This window comes from Xenopus tropicalis, chromosome 1, assembly GCF_000004195.4.
Source record: "Xenopus tropicalis strain Nigerian chromosome 1, UCB_Xtro_10.0, whole genome shotgun sequence".
NCBI classification, from domain to species: domain Eukaryota; kingdom Metazoa; phylum Chordata; class Amphibia; order Anura; family Pipidae; genus Xenopus; species Xenopus tropicalis.
The window spans coordinates 66,183,612-66,206,194 of NC_030677.2; the positions used below are offsets into that span (position 1 = coordinate 66,183,612).

The 22,583-nt window shown below is 42.3% G+C and overlaps 1 protein-coding gene across 1 annotated transcript in view; it reads right to left on the minus strand.

The window, feature by feature from the left end:
* Positions 1–19,094, minus strand: part of LOC100498023 (transmembrane protein KIAA1109-like) — a 53,981-nt gene extending 34,887 nt beyond the window's left edge. The window contains exons 1-5 of the mRNA XM_031902597.1: positions 18,319–19,094; positions 17,418–17,594; positions 16,606–16,794; positions 11,689–11,814; positions 5,340–5,510 (exon numbers count right to left, since the gene is read on the minus strand). Coding sequence (XP_031758457.1) covers positions 5,340–5,464 — 125 coding nt within the window. The 5' untranslated portion in view covers positions 5,465–5,510; positions 11,689–11,814; positions 16,606–16,794; positions 17,418–17,594; positions 18,319–19,094. The remainder of the gene's footprint in view (positions 1–5,339; positions 5,511–11,688; positions 11,815–16,605; positions 16,795–17,417; positions 17,595–18,318) is intronic.
* Positions 19,095–22,583: the final 3,489 nt, after the last annotated feature.

Consider the following 22,583-nt stretch of genomic DNA (forward strand, 5'->3'; position numbering starts at 1 on the left):
TCATTTGGAGCCAGCTGAGAAAGAATCAGAAGACACAGAGCAGCAGCCAGTGGGAAATTTGGAAGGCCCTTAGCAGCAGCAGCAGCAGCAGCAAATAGGAGATACACAGCTGGCAGGGCCATCATGTCAAGAATTTTTTTTAAAAATCTAGACAATGACATTGTAATTAAACTTAATGGAGTATGTGCCTATCGTACATACTAATCTTTTTGACACCCTCCCCTTCTTGCCTTCTGTATCCCCCATTTAAGTGTTTTAAAATAAAGAATACTTAAAAAAAAACAAAAAACTTAATGGAGTATGCTTAAATATCAGTGTGGTCATTCAAATTCCATATAATTTTATAAAGGATTTATTGTATGGTTTCTGTTCCCAGTCCTGGGAACTTGCTGTTTAAACTAAAAGAATTTCTAATCCTCTGGTATCTGAACAAGCTGCATTGCCTAAACATATAAAACAGAATGAAACTGGTAACAAAACAAAATATAAATCATTAAAGGAGAAGGAAAGGCTAGTAAAGAGTTAATCTCAAAATGCAGGCATACCTTCAGTTGTCTCAATAGTGCCCTTAAGTCTCCCCATATTTCACCTGTTCAGAAGATCAGAAGCCAAACAGGAAAAAAAAAACGCTGAGCAGTGTAGAGAAGATTCCCATAATGCATCGCTTATCCCCAAACTCCAGGACTATAGGTGGCGCATGCGCAGAAACAGGAGGCTCCCCCTAGCGTCGGCAGCAGCAGCATGAGACACAGTCAAGGGGACACAAGGAGTGCCGGAAGGGGGGAGAGGCAAGGGGGACACGAGCGGTGCCGGTAGGGGGGAGAGGCAAGGGGGACACGAGCGGTGCCGGAAGGGGGGAGAGGCAAGGGGGACACGAGCGGTGCAGGTAGGGGGGAGAGGCAAGGGGGACACGAGCGGTGCAGGTAGGGGGGAGAGGCAAGGGGGACACGAGCGGTGCAGGTAGGGGGGAGAGGAAAGGGGGACACGAGCGGTGCCGGTAGGGGGGAGAGGCAAGGGGGACACGAGCGGTGCCGGTAGGGGGGAGAGGCAAGGGGGACACGAGCGGTGCCGGTAGGGGGGAGAGGCAAGGGGGACACGAGCGGTGCCGGTAGGGGGGAGAGGCAAGGGGGACACGAGCGGTGCCGGTAGGGGGGAGAGGCAAGGGGGACACGAGCGGTGCAGGTAGCGGGGAGAGGCAAAGGGGACACGAGCAGTGCTGGTAGGGGGGAGAGGCAAGGGGGACACGAGCAGTGCTGGTAGGGGGGAGAGGCAAGGGGGATGCAGCTCCAGACAGTTGCTGAGGAGAGAGAGGCACAGTGAACGTAGAAGCCGGCGGCGGCCATGTTAAAGATGGCGGCGCCGTTCACTGAAACAAGTATGTAGAATGTAGCTGTGTATCTCTGTAAATCTTTCATTAGGCAAGCTAGAAATATAGCGTTTTTACTCAGCAATAGTAGTACTATTTAATAGTGTGCTTAATAGATTTTGACTTTCCTTCTCCTTTAATGCAATACTGTGAATATATATATATATATATATATATCTACTACAAGTTAGTTTTAAGCGAAGATTTATAAACAGGTATGGGATCCATTTTCTGGAAACCTGTTATCCAAAAAAAAAATCAAATTTTGGAAGTCCATCTCCCATAGACTTCAGACTTTAGGCAAACAATTAGAACGTTAAAATAAATTTCCCTTTTCTCGGTTATCATATAGGTTATTTAATGTTTAAATAATTTTTGCAGATTTAAGGTACAGAGCTCCAAATTATGGAAAGACCCCTTATCTGGAAAACCCAAGGTCCCAAGCACTCTGGATAAAAGGTCCCATACCTGCACTTGTAAAAAATACATAAAAAAACTATTAAATCTATTAAAATTTGCAGTCCGTGATTGGTTAAACACATGGGATGGCAACTATGCCATTAATACCCATGGGAATTATCCGAACAATTGACAGTTTTTCTACCGTACTCTAATTTAGAGCTCCACCAAAAAGATTATGACCCAAAAATGCATAGAAACAAACTAAAGTGCAACCTTTTCTGGGGGCCGTTATACAGTTCACTAATGATAAAATATACAACCCTTTTTTATTCTATAATTATATTTAACTAAAGAATAAAACAGTATATAACCCATTCGCTGTGTGTGACCTGTTCACATTATACAGGTATAGGACCCATTATCCAGAATGCTCGGGACCAAGGGTATTCCAGATAAGGGGTCTTTCTGTAATTTGGATCTCCATACTTTAAGTCTACTAAAAAATTAATAAAACATTAATTAACTCCAATAGGATTGTTTTGCATCCAATAAGGATTATTTATATCTTAGTTGGGATCAATTACAAGGTACTGTTTTATTACCACAGAGAAAAAGGAAATCAGTTTTAAAATTCTGAATTATTTGATTAAAATGGAGTCTATGGGAGACAGGCTTTCCGTAATTCGGAGCTTTCTGGATAACGGGTTTCCGGATAAAGGGTCCGATACCTGTATTTAGATAATGTTACTTTACTAGGGGCCAATATAATTTAAATGATGTCAGCGTTTATCTGTACTATACCAAAACATAACTTACCAACGATAATAGTGCTGATGTACACAGGCTGTATGAAAACGCTCAGAAGTGCTCATTGGACACCTAGAACTTCCCAACGTGTAAGTTTATCAGTAGAAGACATGCTGTATAGATTATGAACTATTTCACCTGAATAGTAAGCTGCTGGGATATTTTTGCCTTCTACTGAAACATTAAGACTTAGGGGCAGATTTACTAATCCACGAATCCGAATCCCGAAAGGGAAAAAAGCATATTGGAAACGAAAATTTTGCGACTTTTTCATCGCCCGTCGCAACTTTTCGTATTTGTCGCGACTTTTTCGTCACCGCCGCGACTTTATCGTATTTTGCGGCAACGAAAAAAGTAGCGGAAAATATACAAAAAAGTCACAACGGCGACGAAAAAACCGTGGGACATACGAAAAAGTCGCAAAAATACTGATCATTATGAAAAAACGCATTCGGACGCCTTCGGACCGTTCATGAGCAGAGAGAGAGAGAGAGAGAATGTGGACTGAGACATCTAAGGGCTCTGGCACACGGGGAAATTAGTCGCCCGCGACAAAACTCCCTGCTCGCTGGCGACTAATCTCCCCGAGTTGCCATGACCCGCCATCCCACCGGCGAACATGTAAGTCGCCGGCGGGATGGCACACGCGTCGGCGCGATTTCCCGAGATCGCCGAAAAAGCCTCACAAGTGTTTTTCGGCGATTTCGGGAAATCGGGGAGATTAGTCGCCCGCGAACAGGGAGTTTTGTCGCGGGCGACTAATCTCCCCGTGTGCCAGAGCCCTAAAAGGGGAAACAAATGTAGTGTTTAATTATCACCAAAGGGATCAGCAAAGAATAAGAGTACAATGAATGTAACATGAAGACACACAGCTACTAGTAGCAGCTACTTTTTTATGGCTACTAAACTCCAGAAAATACCCTGCCATAGGCAATACTGAAAACTGCCTCTGCTAGCTGCTACTAGTAGCTCTGTGCGTCTTTACCTTCAGGTGCCACAGATTCTACAATCTACGCCATTCCATACAGAACCTTTTGTCCAAGTCAAACATGCCCAACTGCTAACTGATTTAGGGGAAGGTGAAAAAAAAAAACACCATTCTGAAGCCTCTCCAATTTGCCTTTCTGAAGACATATTCTAGATGGGGTATTTCCAGTACTTTCTAAAGGCAAAGAATTGCTCCCTGATCCTGTGAACCTTACACTCTTTTATACAGAGACCCTTCTTGCTGCTGACTGGCATTGCTTGCAACAACTAATTTATTATCTATAATTACCCATAGGTTCTTCTCCCAAGGAGTCACCTTGGTTAAGGAGTAGATTGAATATTTTTGTACATGGGGCAGTTTTTAGTCTTGAAATGTATTTACACATAACTCTACAAAGATGCCCAAATGGAGCTTACAATCTAAGCCTGTATTGGTCTTTGATTAAGACAAAATCGGAGTACCTAGAAAAACCCATGTAGGCAGAGGGAGAAAACACAAAGATGGCCATGAAAATTCAGGACCCCAATACTATAAGAAAGCATTCCATTCATGCAATGCCATTACTTTATTACAACAGACCTCATTAGTTATCATATACCAGTACAGTCCCTTTTTAAAAGAAATTTAAACAAGTTAAAGAAGGGTGAATAGCAAAAACCAGATGAGGTCTGCAAAGAGCAAATTCACTCTAGGCTACAATTCTCATTTCCAAAAAGCGAGGTCAGCTGCCAAATTATTTTACACAGGCCTTTTCCTTGGAGAGAGAGGCAGTTCATCTTCCTATTATATAGATGGCCTGTCTGTGTCACCATTTCTGGAGTAGGAATGAACAAAACTAAGCTGGGGTTTAGATCATCTAGATCAGCGGTTCTCAACCAGTGGGTCGGGACCCCTTTGGGGGTCGAACGACCCTTTCACAGGGGTCGCCTGAGAACATCGGAAAACACATATTTCCGATGGTCTTAGGAATCATTTTATGGTTGGGGGTCACCACAACATGAGGAACTATATTAAAGGGTCGCGGCATTAGGAAGGTTGAGAACCACTGATCTAGATGTTATCTTAGTCCATTCCCTTACATACAGTGCTAATATCGGTCGACTCGCCGATCGGCCAGGTTAAAAGATTTTGATCGGGTGCCATAGAAGGCGCCTGAGCAAAATCTGCCTTCAGGGCTGAATCGGCAGAAGGAGGTAGAAATCCTATTGTTTCTACCTCCTTATCTGCCGTTTCGGCCCTGAACGGTTAGTGGCTGATTGAACAATCTTTCGTGCGACCGATGGTCGCACAAAAGATCGCAAATTGCCACGTGTGTGGCCACCTTAAGTGCACCAAACTTTTCTCACTTTGAAAAGACAAGAAAGCCATATCAAGTCAGGGGGAAGTGAAAAAAAAAAAACATGGTGGCGACCAACAGGTAACAGACAATGGTACGCTGAGTGAGGTGTAAAGAAGAAATTGTACAAATAAACATACAGTTCTACATGTGGAGATAGGGATAAGAAACCATGATTGGGACAATGATGCAATGAAAGACCTATGGCACAAAGGAAGCTCTTAATGCTACTGTAATAAGGGAAACAATGGTGGAAACAATGGCGGCTTCTACCTAAAATGTGGTATCTAAAGCAGATATGGCCTGAAGGCCCTGTGATAACTGGTACATAAAAGTATATATATAACGGTAGGAAATCTTAATTATGTTTCATGTTACATTTCGTCTTTCGTATAGTAAGTTCATTTCAGTGCAATCCCTATAACATTTTTAACACTTACAGTTGGGGATTTGTCTGAGCAGCTCCTTTTGGAAGCTGATTCATGTACAGGAAGATATTGAAATTTGGTTTAACAGCAAGAAGGTTGGTTGCAGGTTCTGTGCAAAATATGGACTTGTCCATCATTCCATTATTTCCACTGTAGAAAAGCAGCAACTGCCTATAAAAGTATCTGATAAGGAGAAACTATGAATAAGCAACAAGCATTTAGAAGACTAAATGTAAAAATGATCGAGGTGATATATTGCATGGTATTTAATGTCCTAAATTAACAGTACTTTACCAGCATGTACACATTACAGATTTGCTTGAACTCTATAGGAGATGACCTTCCTATAATAACATTCTTTTTAACTTTTCTAATGGCCTGTCTTTTGGATTTCCAGAGTGCCCCCCCCTATTTTCTTTTTTTTGTCACTGCAAGGGTAATGACACACAATCTTATAGCTTAATTGTGGAACAGGGAATTAAAAATGTCCAATACAACTGTTTTCAAATACTACATTTCTAAGATTTAAGTTCAGCCAAAAAATCTCCTTGACCAAGAAACATAATGGCCTGAGTATGTAGCAATTACCTTTTTTGGAACTGTAACTTTTATATAGCTCCACTGTGGTTACATGCAGTACATCCCATAAGCATGGAATAGTTTCCTTGCTAAAGTCTAAAGATCCAATATCCAAGCTTATTACTATTTCATTGCTAGGGGTTCATGATCAAGGTCCAGGTTCACATGTGCCCACTGTTAACCTGGCTAGGGCCAAGCAGGTTACTTTCTTTGAGTGCTGGACACAGCTGAAATACTGTGTAGTGCTTCCTGTAGTTGCACTGTGCTGTCTGTCAGCCATCCGACTTTGCTTGTGGTAGGCCAGACTGCATAAACTATAGTAGAGCAATGCCTACAGGGCAGAAGAACAGAATGAGGCTAGCTGGTATACCAGCTGTGACACATTTGTACCTCTGAAAACTTGCCTGATCTGCTCCCAGCAGTAAGAATGCAGAGCTATTACTTCCCCACAACTAACTGCACCAGACAGGATTTACAGTGCACAGAAACTTTTCAGTTTATGAACATAATATATAATTTATGCATATGGTATATAAAATAAATTATGGAAGCAGTACCCAAAACTTATTATAAACCAGTGGTAGCAAATTATGTGGTTAAAAGATAAAGGCATGGGGGCGTGGCCAACATGGCGACCTGAGCAGAAGTGTCTTTTTGAGCTCCGGGCACCACATCCTGATAAAAAGCGGCAATAGCCGAACCAATCGCTAAACTCGGCTGGCCCCAACTATAATAATCACCCCTCACAGAATGGGAGGAAGCAAAGCCTAAAGAAACAAATCGGAAGCAGCTGCTAAACTAGAACAGTTTGCAAGGCATGCTCCACAAAATGGCGGCGGCTCCCAAAGCAATCAAGCTAGCGAAAGGGATCCAGACTCCCCACCGCAGCCACAGCCAGAAACAGCAACACAGCTACTGCTAGATGCGATAACAGACTGTCGGACATCCCTCTCTACAAAACTGGAAGAGGTGAAAACGGATCTCTCCCTTCTACGGTCCGACCTCCAAAATATCCGGGAACGGGTAAGAGAAACAGAAAATAGAATTACAACACTAGAAGATAGCTGCAACCCGCTTCCCGCGGCCCTGATACAACTTGAGACTAAACTTAAAACATATGCTGACAAGCTTGACGACTATGAAAATAGGCAGAGACGCAATAATGTCCGCATAGTAGGCCTACCGGAACGAGCTGAGGGAGCTGACCCGGTGACCTTTGCTGAAAACTGGCTAAGAGACTCCTACCCCAAAGCAAGCCTGTCACAATTCTTTATCAGCATACCCAGATTATTCTGCAGAACTGCAACGTCAAAGAGGCACATTCACTGCAACCAAGCGACGGCTAAGAGAAGCCAACTATAAATATGGAATGCTCTACCCAGCAAAACAGAGTGCAAGCAGAAGGGAAAACGCTGTTCTTCACGTCTCCACAGGAGGCCAACGACTGGCTTGACTCACGAGGGGATCCCCCCCGAAGAGCTAGCCCTAACCGTCAACGCTAAAAGATTACAGCGCAAGCCAACCACTCCGATGCCTCCACTAAAGGCACAGCATCCACCACACCACAGCAGCCAGCACAGAAAAGGGGTACACCCAAACAACAATCCAACCCCAACAGCCAAGAACGTTACCCCCACCGCACAACGGCTATGGTCAGCTACACAATAGAAGGCACCAGCCCATACCAACTCGACCTAGCTAAGAGACTCGGGACAGAGAAATATACCAGAGAACCAAAGGCTCCACCAGGAACTATAGCTGAAAAGATCTACCCACAAGTGACTCAGGCCTATAAATCTGATCCACCCCACAAGCCACCTGCAACCAAGCAGCCCCACCTGGACTAACCGTATCTGGGGACACGAGGAACCACCGCAGAGACCCACCGGCAGATAGAATAAGCCCGAGGTAAAACCACAGGGGAACGGTCAACCCCCCAATACCCACACACCTCCCCAATGCGCATTGATTGCCGCACATATAAGCCAAAGCGCCATGGCCCACAACGATACAGAAGGTGCCATAGGAGCTCACAACTATTGTTTACTACTAAATAGTAGCAAGTTCGCCCGTTGGTGAACACAATCATACTTTATTTAGTTATGGGAATAATACCTGCCAAGTTCTCGGTCAGGTTGGGTGGGAAGGGGAACATGGGAAAGTTATGGTATGTATATAGTTGTTATTCATGCTGGTTACAGAAATGTCAAACAATAGATAACAATGCCTTTTACATAAACAGGTATCCAACTAGCACCACACAAAAAACCCAAACGAAACATGGGGACCCCACTTAGAGGCATGCCCCTGACATACTATTACTCCAGGAAACCCATCTAATAGGTCAAAGGTTAATGGCACTGAGGAGACCGTGGATAGCCCACACCTACCACTCCACCTTCTCCTCCCATGCCAGAGGTACATCGGTTCTGATCCGAAAAGGTATACATTTTGCCCTAAACGACCTTACTACAGACCACTATGGTCGCTATGTGCTGATTAGCTGCACCATTTACAACCAACCGCTTACTCTGGTAAACCTTTACATCACCCCCCCATTTGACCACAACCTTCTAGACACCATTATGAACAAAATAGCCCTGTTTCCCCCGGCCCCAATGCTTCTCATGGGCGACTTCAATGCCTTACTAGACCCCTCCCTAGATAAACTTCACCCAGGTCCCCAAACGAACTCCAAATTCCCCCAATGGGTCCAAGCCATGAACCTCACAGATATTTGGCGATGGAAACACACCAACCAACAAGTCTACTCCTGCTTCTCCGCAACCCATAACACCCTATCACTTATAGACTTAGCACTTGCATCCACAGACCTTCAGGGCGGCTCAAACCGCTCTAGAAGAAACCAGAACCAAAATGACCCAAAAAAAACTACTCTATGCCACCCAAAAAACATTTGACAAAGGGGAGAAGAACGGGAAACTTCTAGCCTATTTATCCAGGGCACAAACACCCTCCAACACCATCCCTAGGATTAACTCCCCTGCAGGAAGGCCCGTCACCGACCCCTCCCAGATAGCACACGCATTTGCTCAATTTTATCAGCAATTATATACCACCAAAGTTAACTATACACCGGACCAACTCTCCAAATATATAAAAGATATACCACTGCCAAAATTAACCTCATACAGTGCTACGCAGCTAAACAGACCTATAACCCTGGAGGAAGTCAGAGAAGCTATAGCCTCCCTTCAACCCCAGAAAACCCCGGGACCAGACAGGTTACCCTCAGACTGGTACAAAATCTCCTCTGAGCTACTAACCCCCTAGTAAATGCGTTGGACCAGAACCAACTCCCTCCCTCCCTCCTTCAGCAGTGCACTGATAGTTGTTATCCCAAAAGAGGGTAAGGACCCCCTTAACTGCGGGTCAAATCGGCCCATATCACTCCTCAACACAGACGCAAAAATTTTTGCAAAAATTCGATTAGACTCAAACAAATAATTGCAGAGCTAATCGACCCAGACCAAACGGGATTTATGCCGAATAAAGCAACAAACATCCGCAGACTATTCACAAACATACACGCTGACCACCTAAACAAGGGCTCACGCATTGTGGTGTCACTAGATGCAGCGAAAGCCTTTGACTCGGTGGAATGGTCATACCTCTGGGAGGTCCTGGGGGGATATGGCCTGGGTGAACAGTTTATACAATGGGTAAAACTATTATACCAATCACCAACAGCAAAAGTCAGAGTTAACGGATATACATCACCAGAATTCAGCCTAACCAGAGGCACACAAGGCTGGCCCCTCTCGCCGTTGCTGTTCGCCCTGGCCATAGAACCCCTGGCCATCAAAATAAGACAATCCCAGGGCATAACAGGGCTAAACATAGGAGGAGTGGAGGAGCGCATATCTCTCTATGCAGACGATGTTCTGCTATATTTGGACAACCCAGGGAACTCCCTCCAAACAGTACTACAAGTGGTAAATCAATTTGGTATCTTCTCAGGCCTCAAAATAAACTGGGAAAAATCCAGTATATTCCCAATAGACGATGGCATTGACCCCAGCAGATTCCCTAGCACCCCCCTTACTTGGGTAAGCTCATTTAAATACCTCGGAGTGGTGGTCCACAGGAGCATAGAGGCCTTCCTCCCAAACAACCTTGACCCAATACTTAAATCTATGAAGGAAAAAATGACAATATGGGCCAACTTACCCCTCACCATCTGGGGCAGGGTAAACCTGATAAAAATGATTTTTCTCCCCAAATTCCTATACATCTTCCACAATTCTCCAACCCCAATCCTCAAGCACTTCTTTACCACCCTAGATGCTGTACAAACAGCATTTCTATGGGCAAACAAAACACCCAGATTTGCTAGGAACAAACTAAGGGCACCAGTCACTGAAGGGGGACTGGGTCTGCCGCACTGGTTCCTATACTACCTGGCATCACAAATATACTATATTCAGTGGTGGCTGAACCCAGACCCCACAAATCCTAATTTCCCCCTCCAGGCCACAATAGCGACCTCCACAGAATCACTAACATACATACCGTATCGCAAGCCAAAAGACTTCAAAATAACGAACCCAATTATACTTACGCCATACAAAGCCTGGCTAGCTGCATTAAAACTATGCCATGTGAAACTCCTTCTCCTCTCCCCTGGGCTCCCACTCTGGGCCAACTCACATCTCCTCCACTTTAAGCAAATAGCACCATACAGAATCTGGCCGGATTGGGGAATCCGGACATTAGGAGATATAATACCAGGAGGAACCCTACTACCCAGAGACCAGTACAGGCACACGCAATCCCAAACAATGCTCCCATGGTACTCCTACTTCCAACTCTCCCATGCCCTCCAGGCACAATTCGGGGGATCAATACCACAACTATCCACGTCAAATATAGAGGTAACCCTCCGAAACCCCTCAAGCAAAAAACTTATCACAATACTATATGCGCTCCTCCTCTCGACAGTGAAATCCCCATTTAAAATGGCCCAAACAATGTGGCAAAGAGATTTCCCAGAGATAGATGATGACAACTGGGATGAAGCTACGGATTGAGCCTACGATTATCTTGTCTCAACTAGAGACAGACTGGTACAATTCAGGATCATTCATAGACTTCACCTGACCCCATCGAGGTTACACCGCATGAATAGGCGCAACTCATCCCAATGCCCTAAGTGCAATGCCCCGGAGGCAAACTATTTACACTTGATCTGGCAATGCCAGTCAATTCAATCATACTGGGCGCAAGTAACAGCCTATATCGGGGAAAAAACCCCCCTTCCAAATCTTCTGACACCTAAGGTCTGCCTACTAGGGGTAATTGACGATCTTACCCCGACAGCCCACATGAGAATCCTTTACCGTAGCCTACTGTTTTATGCCAGGAAATGCATACTCCTGCACTGGATGGCCCAGCCCCCCCCCCACAATAGATAGATGGCTAAATCTAATCAGAACCTTGCTACCACTATTCCAAATTACATATACTGCACGGGGTTGCCCCCAAAAATATGAAAAAAATCTGGAGAAGCTGGATAGATGCTACCTCCTGAACTGCCCTCACCCCCCATGCCTTAGCGACCAGCCCTGTCACAAAGTCCCCCAAACCAGAATAGACCAAGTGGGAAGAATGCTAGATACACGATTGTATAAATAAAACCAAGGCAATATGATGTAAAACCACATGATGTTTATTAGTTTTATATGTATGTTGATTTCTGTGTTTTTTCTGAAAATGCAAAATAAAAACCTTTTAAAAAAAAAAAAAAAAGATAAAGGCATACCTTTTTCAATCACAAACGCAGCTAATGAGCTACCACAGCTTTCATATTCAGGATATTTGGATATTAAATTAGTAAAGGTTTCTTTAATAATAGAGGAAATCTTTTCATGAATAAAAGTGCGCTTATCTGAAAAATAGAAGCACAAGGGTAATATTATAAAAAGTTTAAATAATTATTGCAAACTCCATAGAGCAAAATATGTAGCAGCCTTTACAAACAGTAAATACAGATATAATGCAGAACATAGTGACTATTTCACATTTTAATAGACAGCTTTATTTTAATGCTCACACAGTATAGAAGCCTTTGCAATTAGTAACCATAAATATATCTGCAGAAAATTTATTTGCATACATAGTACTATTTTAATGCTATATTATAAAAGGAATATAAAAAGGAAATAATTTCTAAAAATTAGAATTATTTGTTTAAAATGGAGTCTATGGGAGATGGACTTTCTGTAATTTGGATCTTTCTGGATAATGGGTTTCCGGATAATGGATCCTACACCTATACATGTTTTGGTCCCCAAGAGAGACCAAAACGTTGGAACGCATGGTGAATAAAAAGAAGATTTGATCTGAATTGGTGTGCTGGTCCTCCTTATAGAGATATATATAAGTATGTATATATATATATATATATATATATATATATATATATATATATATATATATATATATATATATATATATATATATATATGTGTGTGTGATCACGTATAGATCAGCCCCCTCTTGAAATGAATAAATGTATATCTTATAGCATGGTGAAATATAAAAAGCCAAAGTTTCAGTCTCAAGGAAATACAAAAAAATTATATTAAACTGGCACACCCTATAAAATAAAATCTTTAATTTTCAACGCATTATACAAGAGTCTTGTACAGGTATGGGACCTGGAAACCCCTTATCCAGAAAGTTCAGAACTATGGAAAGGCCATCTCCCATATTCTCCATTATAAACAAATAATTATAATTTTTAAAAAATGATTTCCTTTTTCTCTGTAATAATAATACAGTTCCTTGTACTTGATCCCAACTAAGATGTAATTAATCCTTATTAGAGGCAAAACAATCCTATTGGGCTTAATGTTTTATTGACTTTCAGTAAGATTCAGGTATGAAGATTCAAATTACAGAAGGACCCATTATCCGGAATGCCCATGGTTCCAAGCATTCTGGATAATGGGTCATATATCTGTACAGGGCTGTGGAGTCGGAGTCGAGGAGTCGGAGGCAATTTTGGGTACCTGGAGTCGGAGTCGGCAAAAAATGGTCACAAAATATCGGCAACTTCCGGTTTAAACAAAACTTCAAAACAGATGCCATAATTCACAACTGGCTGCAAGTTTAACATCCCCACAATTATGGTTATGAAACAGGCCAGTAACTAATTGATAACACGTAGGAGGTCTTTATAAAAAAAAAAAAAAAGGTTAAAGCTTCAAACTTTGAGTGCTATTAATGTCAAATACTGTTCAGCTCTTGCAATAAGTCACATCAGCTCTGCCTTTTCCTTACCGCAGGGGTCCCCAATGTTTCTTACTTGTGAGCCACAGTCAAATGTAAAAAGAGCAACACAAGCATCATAGAGGTTCATGGAGGAGCAAAATAAGGGCTGTGATTGGCTATTAGGCAGCCTCTATGCACACTATCAGCTTACAGGTTTTATTTGGTAGTAAATCTTGTTTTATTCAACCAAAACTTGCCTCCAAGCCAGAAATTCAAAAATACCTACCTGGTTTAGGGGCACTAAGAGCAACATGATGCTCGCAAACCACTGGTTGGGGATCACTGCCTTACAGAGTTCTGCTGTTCCTCAGCTACGCTGAACCACTTCACCACACTGAAGGCTCCCCCCTCCATTACCTGCTTGCTGATTCAGTGATTGTTTGCCACAATACCAATGTTTTATGAGCAATCTGGAATATTTATTTCTCTGTAAAGCATCTGCATTGCCCGTTTTTTAGTTGCCTTCCCTTGCCCACCGCTATAGTACTTACCTCCCTTTTCTACTGTTAAATCTTTCCCTTCATTTAAAAGTTTATTCCCCCTTAAGTTTGAAACAGGGTTACTAGATCACTTAAATTCAGGGACATGTAAAAATCCAGCTAGAAATGCTGCACTGATAGCATTTAAATTATATTGCAATCAATGCAGCCTTGCAACATATATTTATTAGAGGTGTCCCTGAATTTTCAAGTGAATTTACCATAAATAATGGCAGTGGCACAGGGGGAGATTAGTCTCCCCACGACAAACCTTCATTGCCATCCCACCGGCTAGAATGTAAATTGCCGGTGGGATGGCATACACGTTGCTGCAACGTCCCGAAGTCGCCTGAAGTTTCCTCTCAAGACAACTTTGGGGCGACTTCGGGACATCGCAGCAGCTCATATGCCATGCCACATGCGATTTACATTCTAGCCGGTGGGATGGCATTTCGGGGAGATTAGTCGCTCGCAACAACTGCCCTTAAAGTTTTATTTTACCTTCATATGCAAATTCTGCATATGCGAGCAGTCCTGTCATTGAAGAGGAAGCAGCACAGTAGAGATGGAGCAGGAGATGCCTGACATCACTTTCAATCTCCTGCTACTTGTCCATTTGCACTGCTCCTGCATTTACACATAGAGATTCTTCTGCTTCAGTAAAATAGCGATAGCCTTTGCGTAATGCAGGAGAGGAGCCTAATGGACAAGCAGAGTCAGATTCAATCAGCCATTTCCTGCCGCTTCTCTATGCTTCACTTTTGCTTTTTTGTCATCTTCCAGCATTTTGAAGCCCATAGGAAGGAAAAATAAAACTGGTGGGGAAAAACAAAAAACAACAACGTCCACCAGCCCAAAACAAGCCACCTATCTGATAAATGCAGGCTGACCCTGACAGCCCTTCTAAACTATCTTGCAAACTAAAGTATACACAAGCCTTTGCATCATCTAGACCAGTGATTCCCAACCAGTGGCTCACCAACCCCTTGGATGTAGCTTTAAATGTCCCCAATCCAGATAAAGCCTCCTGTAAGCTGATAGTGTGCATAGAGGCTACCTAATAGCCAATCTTAGCCCTTATTTGATGCCATAACTTTTATGATGCTTGTGTTGCTCTCCAAATCTTTTTATATTTGACTGTGGTATACGAGTATGGAAGTTTGAAGACCCCCGATCTAGACTGATTCACCCTCAAAACCCAACCAGATCTGCTGCTCCGAATTTGACAAGTCTGCATTAAATTCATCTGAATTATATTGTTTAATACTGGTCGTGTCTCCTTCTCTCTTCCAATGCCCTGCTGTCTGCAGCTCTACGAAGCTGCCTTTTATGCTGTGACTACAGCAAAGCTAATGAAAGCATTTTAATAACATATGCATTGTCCCAGCTGATTAGCTTGACATCGCAATCAAGTTCCAAATGAAGATAAGCCATACAAAGGGACGTTTCCTGTGGACCAAGGTCCTGAAGCAGGGACATTCTCTATGAAATGGGGATGAATGGGAACATTAGTGTAGGAAAACCTTTGACTTTAAAAAAGATTCTACCCTTCTTGAAATGCCGTTGTTGTTGTGAACTCTGTGTAGATGCAGTTACTGAATGATTCTCCATGCTCTAGTACTAGTAAAGGTTCAGTGAAATTCGGCTCTTCTAGCGCAATTGCGCTCTCTGCACTAGTGATCTCACCACCCCCGGACCCGCTCCTGTGCTCAGAAGGTAAGCGCTGGGGAGCGGGGGGGGGCGGCATTCAGGAGCCGCCTCAGGCGGCGATATGTCCAGAATCGCCCCTGGATTAGTGTATATGGGTGTACTATTAACTTGGAATTAGATCACCACCATAGGGATTATCTGGCTCTGTAAAATAGTCTCACATACTTTGAACATTATAGAACCATGAAAAGCAATCACACATAATTTAGCAGTAGTGAGAAAATGTGCACCAAAAAAACAAAAAAAAAACCCCACTGAAATTACTCGGCACGAAAGTGTCCGAATATGGCAAAAGTTATTGTGGTGAGAAAAGACAATACAATAACTTTGTGTCCATAGTTTACAGTATCAAAAATATCGCCATTGTTTTCCACTGTATTACCAAGGTTTGAAAAATGGATCCAATCTAATCCAGATCTAATACTGTTGGGTCTATATTTTGGACCACAATTATTCTGGCCAACTTTTTCATCACCAATATTACTGTTCCCTTATGGAATTAAACTGGACTCTCTTTAACCAATAGTTCTTTTCAAGCAATTGCTTTGTAATGCATTCTTTAAAAAAGAGGCTGTCTTTAGTATTCGTTGAAATGTGGTTTTGTTTTTTGATAGAGGGAGAAATCCAAAAATACTACTACTCTAATAACAATTTATTGTGGATAAATAAATGTATTTATTCTGCACTAGAATAGTGCAAACAATTATCCCCTATCAAAGCGGTTAAAAGCTTAGCCCAAAACATGTAATATTTGTTGTCAAGCCCAAAATTATGGCCAGTATAGAAACAAAGTCTGACAGTACTAATGGAAAGTTCTAAAGTGTACTTCACTTCACAATGCAGATTGGAGAGGGTCTGACATGATTCTAACAATAGAGCTGGAGCTATTTGAAATAGTACCTAAAGCACAGGAAACTTTAAAAATGTGAATTATTATTATTATTATTATTATTATAGTATATCAGACATCAACATGCCCTTTCAGATTGTTATACATCTTCTACACAGCCGGATAGGTTTATTAACAGTCAATTATTCCATATTATGTTCGGATCACTAAACATAACTTTAAGCAGATATTTGAATGAGCTTCAGAGCTGCAGCTTACAAATATAGGCAAGTCTCATTTTATTTCAGGCTTTTCGGCATACCCAAGCTTGATATTCTATCCTCTGATATCTTATGTAAAGAAATCTAGTAAGCAGCATTTTTACCTGTTGTTACAGTTGATTTTAGATCAATTTCCATTCGCTGCATCTATGCAAACTGGTATAAAGCAGAAACAGGATTGAGGTCACCATGTCTGTATTTCACCACAAATTCTTTTGTAACCTTTCTAGGTGGCAGTGAGGAGAGTGATGCAGGTACAATCATTTCTGATAAAAATGGTTCTCGAAAGTTACCTGTGGAAAATTTAAAATAAAGGAAAAGCTTTTTTTGCTGACAGCAATAAGAAACAAAATCAAGTCACTTAAATATGTTAAACAAAGTTTTATTAAGAGATGCTGAAAGTCAGACACATGATCCATTCATTGTCGATTATGTCCCAACATGTGAAAGTAGCAGTACTCTTAACTGCTAACTTAAAGCCCAACAGGGACCGCAGCAACTGTAAAGATGTCTCCATATGCACAATGTATAAAGGGCAGCTTTATCAAATTGTAGCGCTCATTACAGAAAAACTCAACCACTTTTTATTCAGTCCTATGGGATTTTTAGAACCATCTAGAAACTTTTTTCTGTGGTGAGCTCTAATCTCCCGTTTTGATGAATCTTTAACTTAACATGTTCATTAAGGTTTTCATTTATATCTTCATGAATATTTAACAAATGGTTTGGATAAGCGTTGTTGATTATCGCTAAGCAAGATGTTAATACCATTCAGGAGTTTCATATTTGGCACAAAGCAGAGGGGGGGCTAAAGTTCTTCCATATAAAGAGTATAAACTCCCCAGATATCAAAATCCAAGAAATAACTGATAGTTTTTGTTACCCCTGAAATGTAACAAAAAAAAAATAGTAATACCTGTGATTTGAGTAACCTTTGCTGTTCCACAATCAGGTTCAACATATGGGCAGCATGTGGAAACTGTGGAGCTCAGATTCACAGCTGGAGCTTGAGCAGGTAAATTCTTCTTTAGCATCTGTGCAAAACTTGGCACACTTGAATGCTGAATCCAGTTCACATTATTTGCCATTTTGCCTAGTAAAATACAGATACACCTAAACTTTCAAAGCAGTTATTCTTCTCTTTGGTCATGTACTTTTATTTAAGTTAAAAGCAGTAGAAACTAGTAGCGCATGTAACTATTCCAAGCATGGAAAGGTTTGCTCAGTATGGAATGAGTTGAATTAAAAACTTGCTTCTTTCTTAATATTGTACATCTCTATGGCAGCAATTGAACATGGAAATTCTTGCATATGCTATTTACTTTATTGGCATATGCAAGCAGCGTCAGACCAGGGCATATAAGGCCCCCATTGGCTTATGAAAGCCCACAATGCAAAATAAATAAAATGAACTGAACATTTTCAAACGGAAGTTGCAGACAGTGTAGCAGTCAGTGAGGTTGCGATGGTGTTGGAGAAAGTTTAACTTGCTTGTGTAGGGTATGGAGGAGGAGAAAGCTCTCCAATTAGGAACATACCATCTAAATGGGTTATGGGATTATCACATCTAGACTGCTAGGCCTACCTGCACTGGCTGCTTACTCCCTCCTCCCCCACACAGGCAAATCCCATGATCTTTAACACCCCATCACCATCCACTATTTCACTGGCTGTTACCTCCAACCAGACTCCCCCCCCCCATACCCAGAAAAGTTTGTTCCTTGTTCTACCACACTCCGCCCCCCACCAAGAGTTCGCCTGCTTGTTATCCCTCCAATCCCCCCTTCCCTCCCCAAGTTCGTTCCTCTATAGCTCACCAGAACAGCAGAGCGATTGTCGAACCTTTAGAATCAAGAACTCAGTGGGTTTTATTAAAGCTCCAAGCAGCAGTGACTCCGCTTACACAGAGCAGACAGAACTACAATCTGAGGACCGCACCCTCCCTCACGCACCTCACTCTCCCTCTGGTTCTCCCACGTAAAGCATGCCGGGTGACGTCATCGCGCAGGCTCCTTAAGACGTTCGGTTCTCCTCTTAAAGGGAAAGTAGCATTAGCGGTAGCTGCAGTGGGGAGTGAGTTGATAATTATGGAAGTTAGAGGGTGCGCCTTGTGGGCTGGCGGCAGAGAGGCTGGGACCAGTCCGACCCTGTTTGCAACAACCAGCTCGCTTTATCTAGCGCTGAGATACACAGGGCGCCCATGGGTGCCCCCACACCAGCGCAACATGTAGGGATACAAAAGCTTCTATTACAGGCAATTACACTGCGGGTACAATAAAAAAAAAAGATTGGTACGTGAGTAGTGAAGCTAGCCCTTCCACTATTCCAGGTGTGAATGAGCCGGCAGGGTCACTTCAGAAGCAGATCATTCCCTGACCGGCTGTACATGTATCACTGTGCCCGGCCTGCCTGCCAAGCCCACTCTTCCTATTGGTCAGTTGGCTTTTACTGACTGCCTCACGGACCTATAGGGAACGATAGAAAGGGGCTTTGCCCGGGAGAGTGTTCAGAGTACAAGCAGGTGCCGGTCACTGCTGTGCTACCAACATCCTTCTGCTGCCAAATAGTTTAGGGTGAAACCGTGCTAAATACCTCTCAGGAGATGTCTTCTGACTTTTAGGGGCATGTTTACTAAAAACATTTCTCATTTTTTTTTCTTTTTTAAATATTTGAATAAATTCAATTCCACTGTTGTCTGCTAATTACTTAAAATCCGAATTTGAAATATTGTGTGAAAAAAGTTGTGAAACTGTAGTTTTTTGATGCACTGAAACCTCTGCTTTTTTGAATTGTCACACGAAAAAAACGTCAAAAATCAGAAACCTAAGGTTTGGAAGCAAAAGAAGGATCCTGCAGGGAACGGAAGGGATGTCCGTCATTGACTTCTACATGATCTTGGCAGGTTTTAGTTGGCGAATTGTTCCATTCAAATTTTAATTTTTAGCATTTTTTATCTTTCTGCAACTTTTAAAAAAAATCTGTTCATAAATGGCCCCCTAACTAAAATAATGTCATCATGAAAAATAGAAGGGAAATGTGCAAGTATTCATTTCATTCCCCTGGTTGTTAATAGAATGTTGTATGGTACCTAATTCAGTACATACTAGCTCCTATCATGTTCACCAGATTCCTGAATGAGGTAGAACTACAACTCTCTGTCCATCTTATATTAGCTGCTATTCTGACATATAATTAATATTCTGCTTCTGCCCAATAAGCTATGGTAAGCTGGTAAATATACAATTATGATAAAATTGTGTAAGGAAAAAATCTCAGAGATGGCACACCCAAATCAGCAGTTAATACACTCTTAAAGGAGAAAGAAAGGTAAAAACTAAGTAAGCTTTATCAGAAAGGTCTATGTAAATACAGCCATAAGCACTCACAGAAACGCTGCACTGACTTCTCTGTCAAAAGGTTTCTTGTGTCTGTAATTCCTGTGCCAGAGACAGGCAGCTCTCCCCCCTCTCCTGCTCCCCCCTCGCTCAAGAATGCTCAGAACTCACTCCCCCCCCCCCCCCTTAGGAATGTGGATCTGAGCCAGCAGGAGCAGGAAGCTGACTCTTAGGGGCACATTTACTAATCCACAAATCCGAATCCCGAATGGGAAAAAATTGGATTGGAAACAAAAATGTAGCGACTTTTTCGTCACCGTCACATTTTTCCTATTTTTGCGCGATTTTTTCGTCGCCATCACAACTTTATCGTATTTTGCGCAACTTTTTTGTCGCCGTCGCAATTTTTTCGTATAGAGCAATTGTAAACGCCGGAAAAAACAATCCGATTTTTTCGCGAAAAAGTCGCGACAATTCGCGAAAAAGTCCAAAAAGGCAAAAATACCGATCATTACGGAACAAACACATTCGGACGCTTTTCGGACGTTTGTGGATTAGTAAATGTGCCCCATAGTCTTACTAACTGAGCATGTTCACTTGGTCTGGGTATCAGTACAGGAGTGAGGCATTATGGGAACTTTCTTTACACAGCTCAGCATTTTTTCTTCCTCTCTGGCTTCTGATCATCTGAATGGGAGAAATATGGGGAGACTTAAGGGCACTATTGAGAGAACTGAAGGTATGCCTGCAGCTTGAGATTAACTCTTTATTAGCCTTTCCTTCTCCTTTAATAGAGTTACAGCCCAAATGACGACATAAGCCAATTGTATGGTCTTGTTCCACATATGGTTTTTATATATCACTCACACTCAGAGATACTGGTATATCCACTGCCTACTAGCATTTCTTATACCTAATGAGACAGAACTGCAACTCTCTGATCATGAGTAGCCTACATTAGCTGGTAACTCCCCCAACTGGATATACAGATAACAATTTGGTGCTCCCCAACTTACCATCTACTATATCCACTTTGGATTCAAAGGACCAAAAGGGAATTGTAATTCCCTTCTGTTCAAATGAATCCCAGTGGACATATATACATACATATACACATACTTATACAGGCCTATCTATACACTCATATATACACACATCTATATACTGTGGCTTGCAAAAGTATTCGGCCCCCTTGAACTTTTCCACATTTTGTCACATTACAGCCACAAACATGAATCAATTTTATTGGAATTCCACGTGAAAGACCAATACAAAGTGGTGTACACGTGAGAAGTGGAACGAAAATCATACATGATTCCAAACATTTTTTACAAATAAATAACTGCAAAGTGGGGTGTGCGTAATTATTCAGCCCCCTTTGGTCTGAGTGCAGTCAGTTGCCCATAGGCATTACCTGATGAGTGCTAATGACTAAATAGAGTGCACCTTCGTGTAATCTAATGTCAGTACAAATACAGCTGCTCTGTGACGGCCTCAGAGATTGTCTAAGAGAATATTGGGAGCAACAACACCATGAAGTCCAAAGAACACACCAGACAGGTCAGGGATAAAGTTATTGAGAAATTTAAAGCAGGCTTAGGCTACAAAAAGATTTCCAAAGCCTTGAACATCCCACGGAGCACTGTTCAAGCGATCATTCAGAAATGGAAGGAGTATGGCACAACTGTAAACCTACCAAGACAAGGCCGTCCACCTAAACTCACAGGCCGAACAAGGAGAGCGTTGATCAGAAATGCAGCCAAGAGGCCCATGGTGACTCTGGACGAGCTGCAGAGATCTACAGCTCAGGTGGGGGAATCTGTCCATAGGACAACTATTAGTCGTGCGCTGCACAAAGTTGGCCTTTATGGAAGAGTGGCAAGAAGAAAGCCATTGTTAACAGAAAACCATAAGAAGTCCCGTTTGCAGTTTGCCACAAGCCATGTGGGGGACACAGCAAACATGTGGAAGAAGGTGCTCTGGTCAGATGAGACCAAAATTGAACTTTTTGGCCAAAATGCAAAACGCTATGGGGCAGATTTACTAACCCACGAACGGGCCGAATGCGTCCGATTGCGTTTTTTTCGCAATGATCGGTATTTTGCGATTTTTTCGGAAAATTGACGCGACTTTTTCGTTACCAATACGATTTTTGCGAAAAAACGCGAGTTTTTCATAGCCATTCTGAAAGTTGCGATTTTTTCGTAGCGTTAAAACTTGCGCGAAACGTTGCGCCTTTTAAGTTTTAACGCTACGAAAAAAGCGCAACTTTTCGCGCAAGTTTTAACGCTACGAAAAAATCGCAACTTTCGGAATGGTTACGAAAAACTCGCGTTTTTTCGCGCAAATCGTATTGGTAACGAAAAAGTCGCGATAATTTCCGAAAAGTCGTAAAGGCTCCGAAAAAATCGCAAAAAATACGAAAAAGTCGCAAAATGTTCGTTTTCAAATTGGAATTTTTCCAATTCGGATTCGTGGGTTAGTAAATGTGCCCCTATGTGTGGCGGAAAACTAACACTGCACATCACTCTGAACACACCATCCCCACTGTCAGATATGGTGGTGGCAGCATCATGCTCTGGGGGTGCTTCTCTTCAGCAGGGACAGGGAAGCTGGTCAGAGTTGATGGGAAGATGGATGGAGCCAAATACAGGGCAATCTTGGAAGAAAACCTCTTGGAGTCTGCAAAAGACTTGAGACTGGGGCGGAGGTTCACCTTCCAGCAGGACAACGACCCTAAACATAAA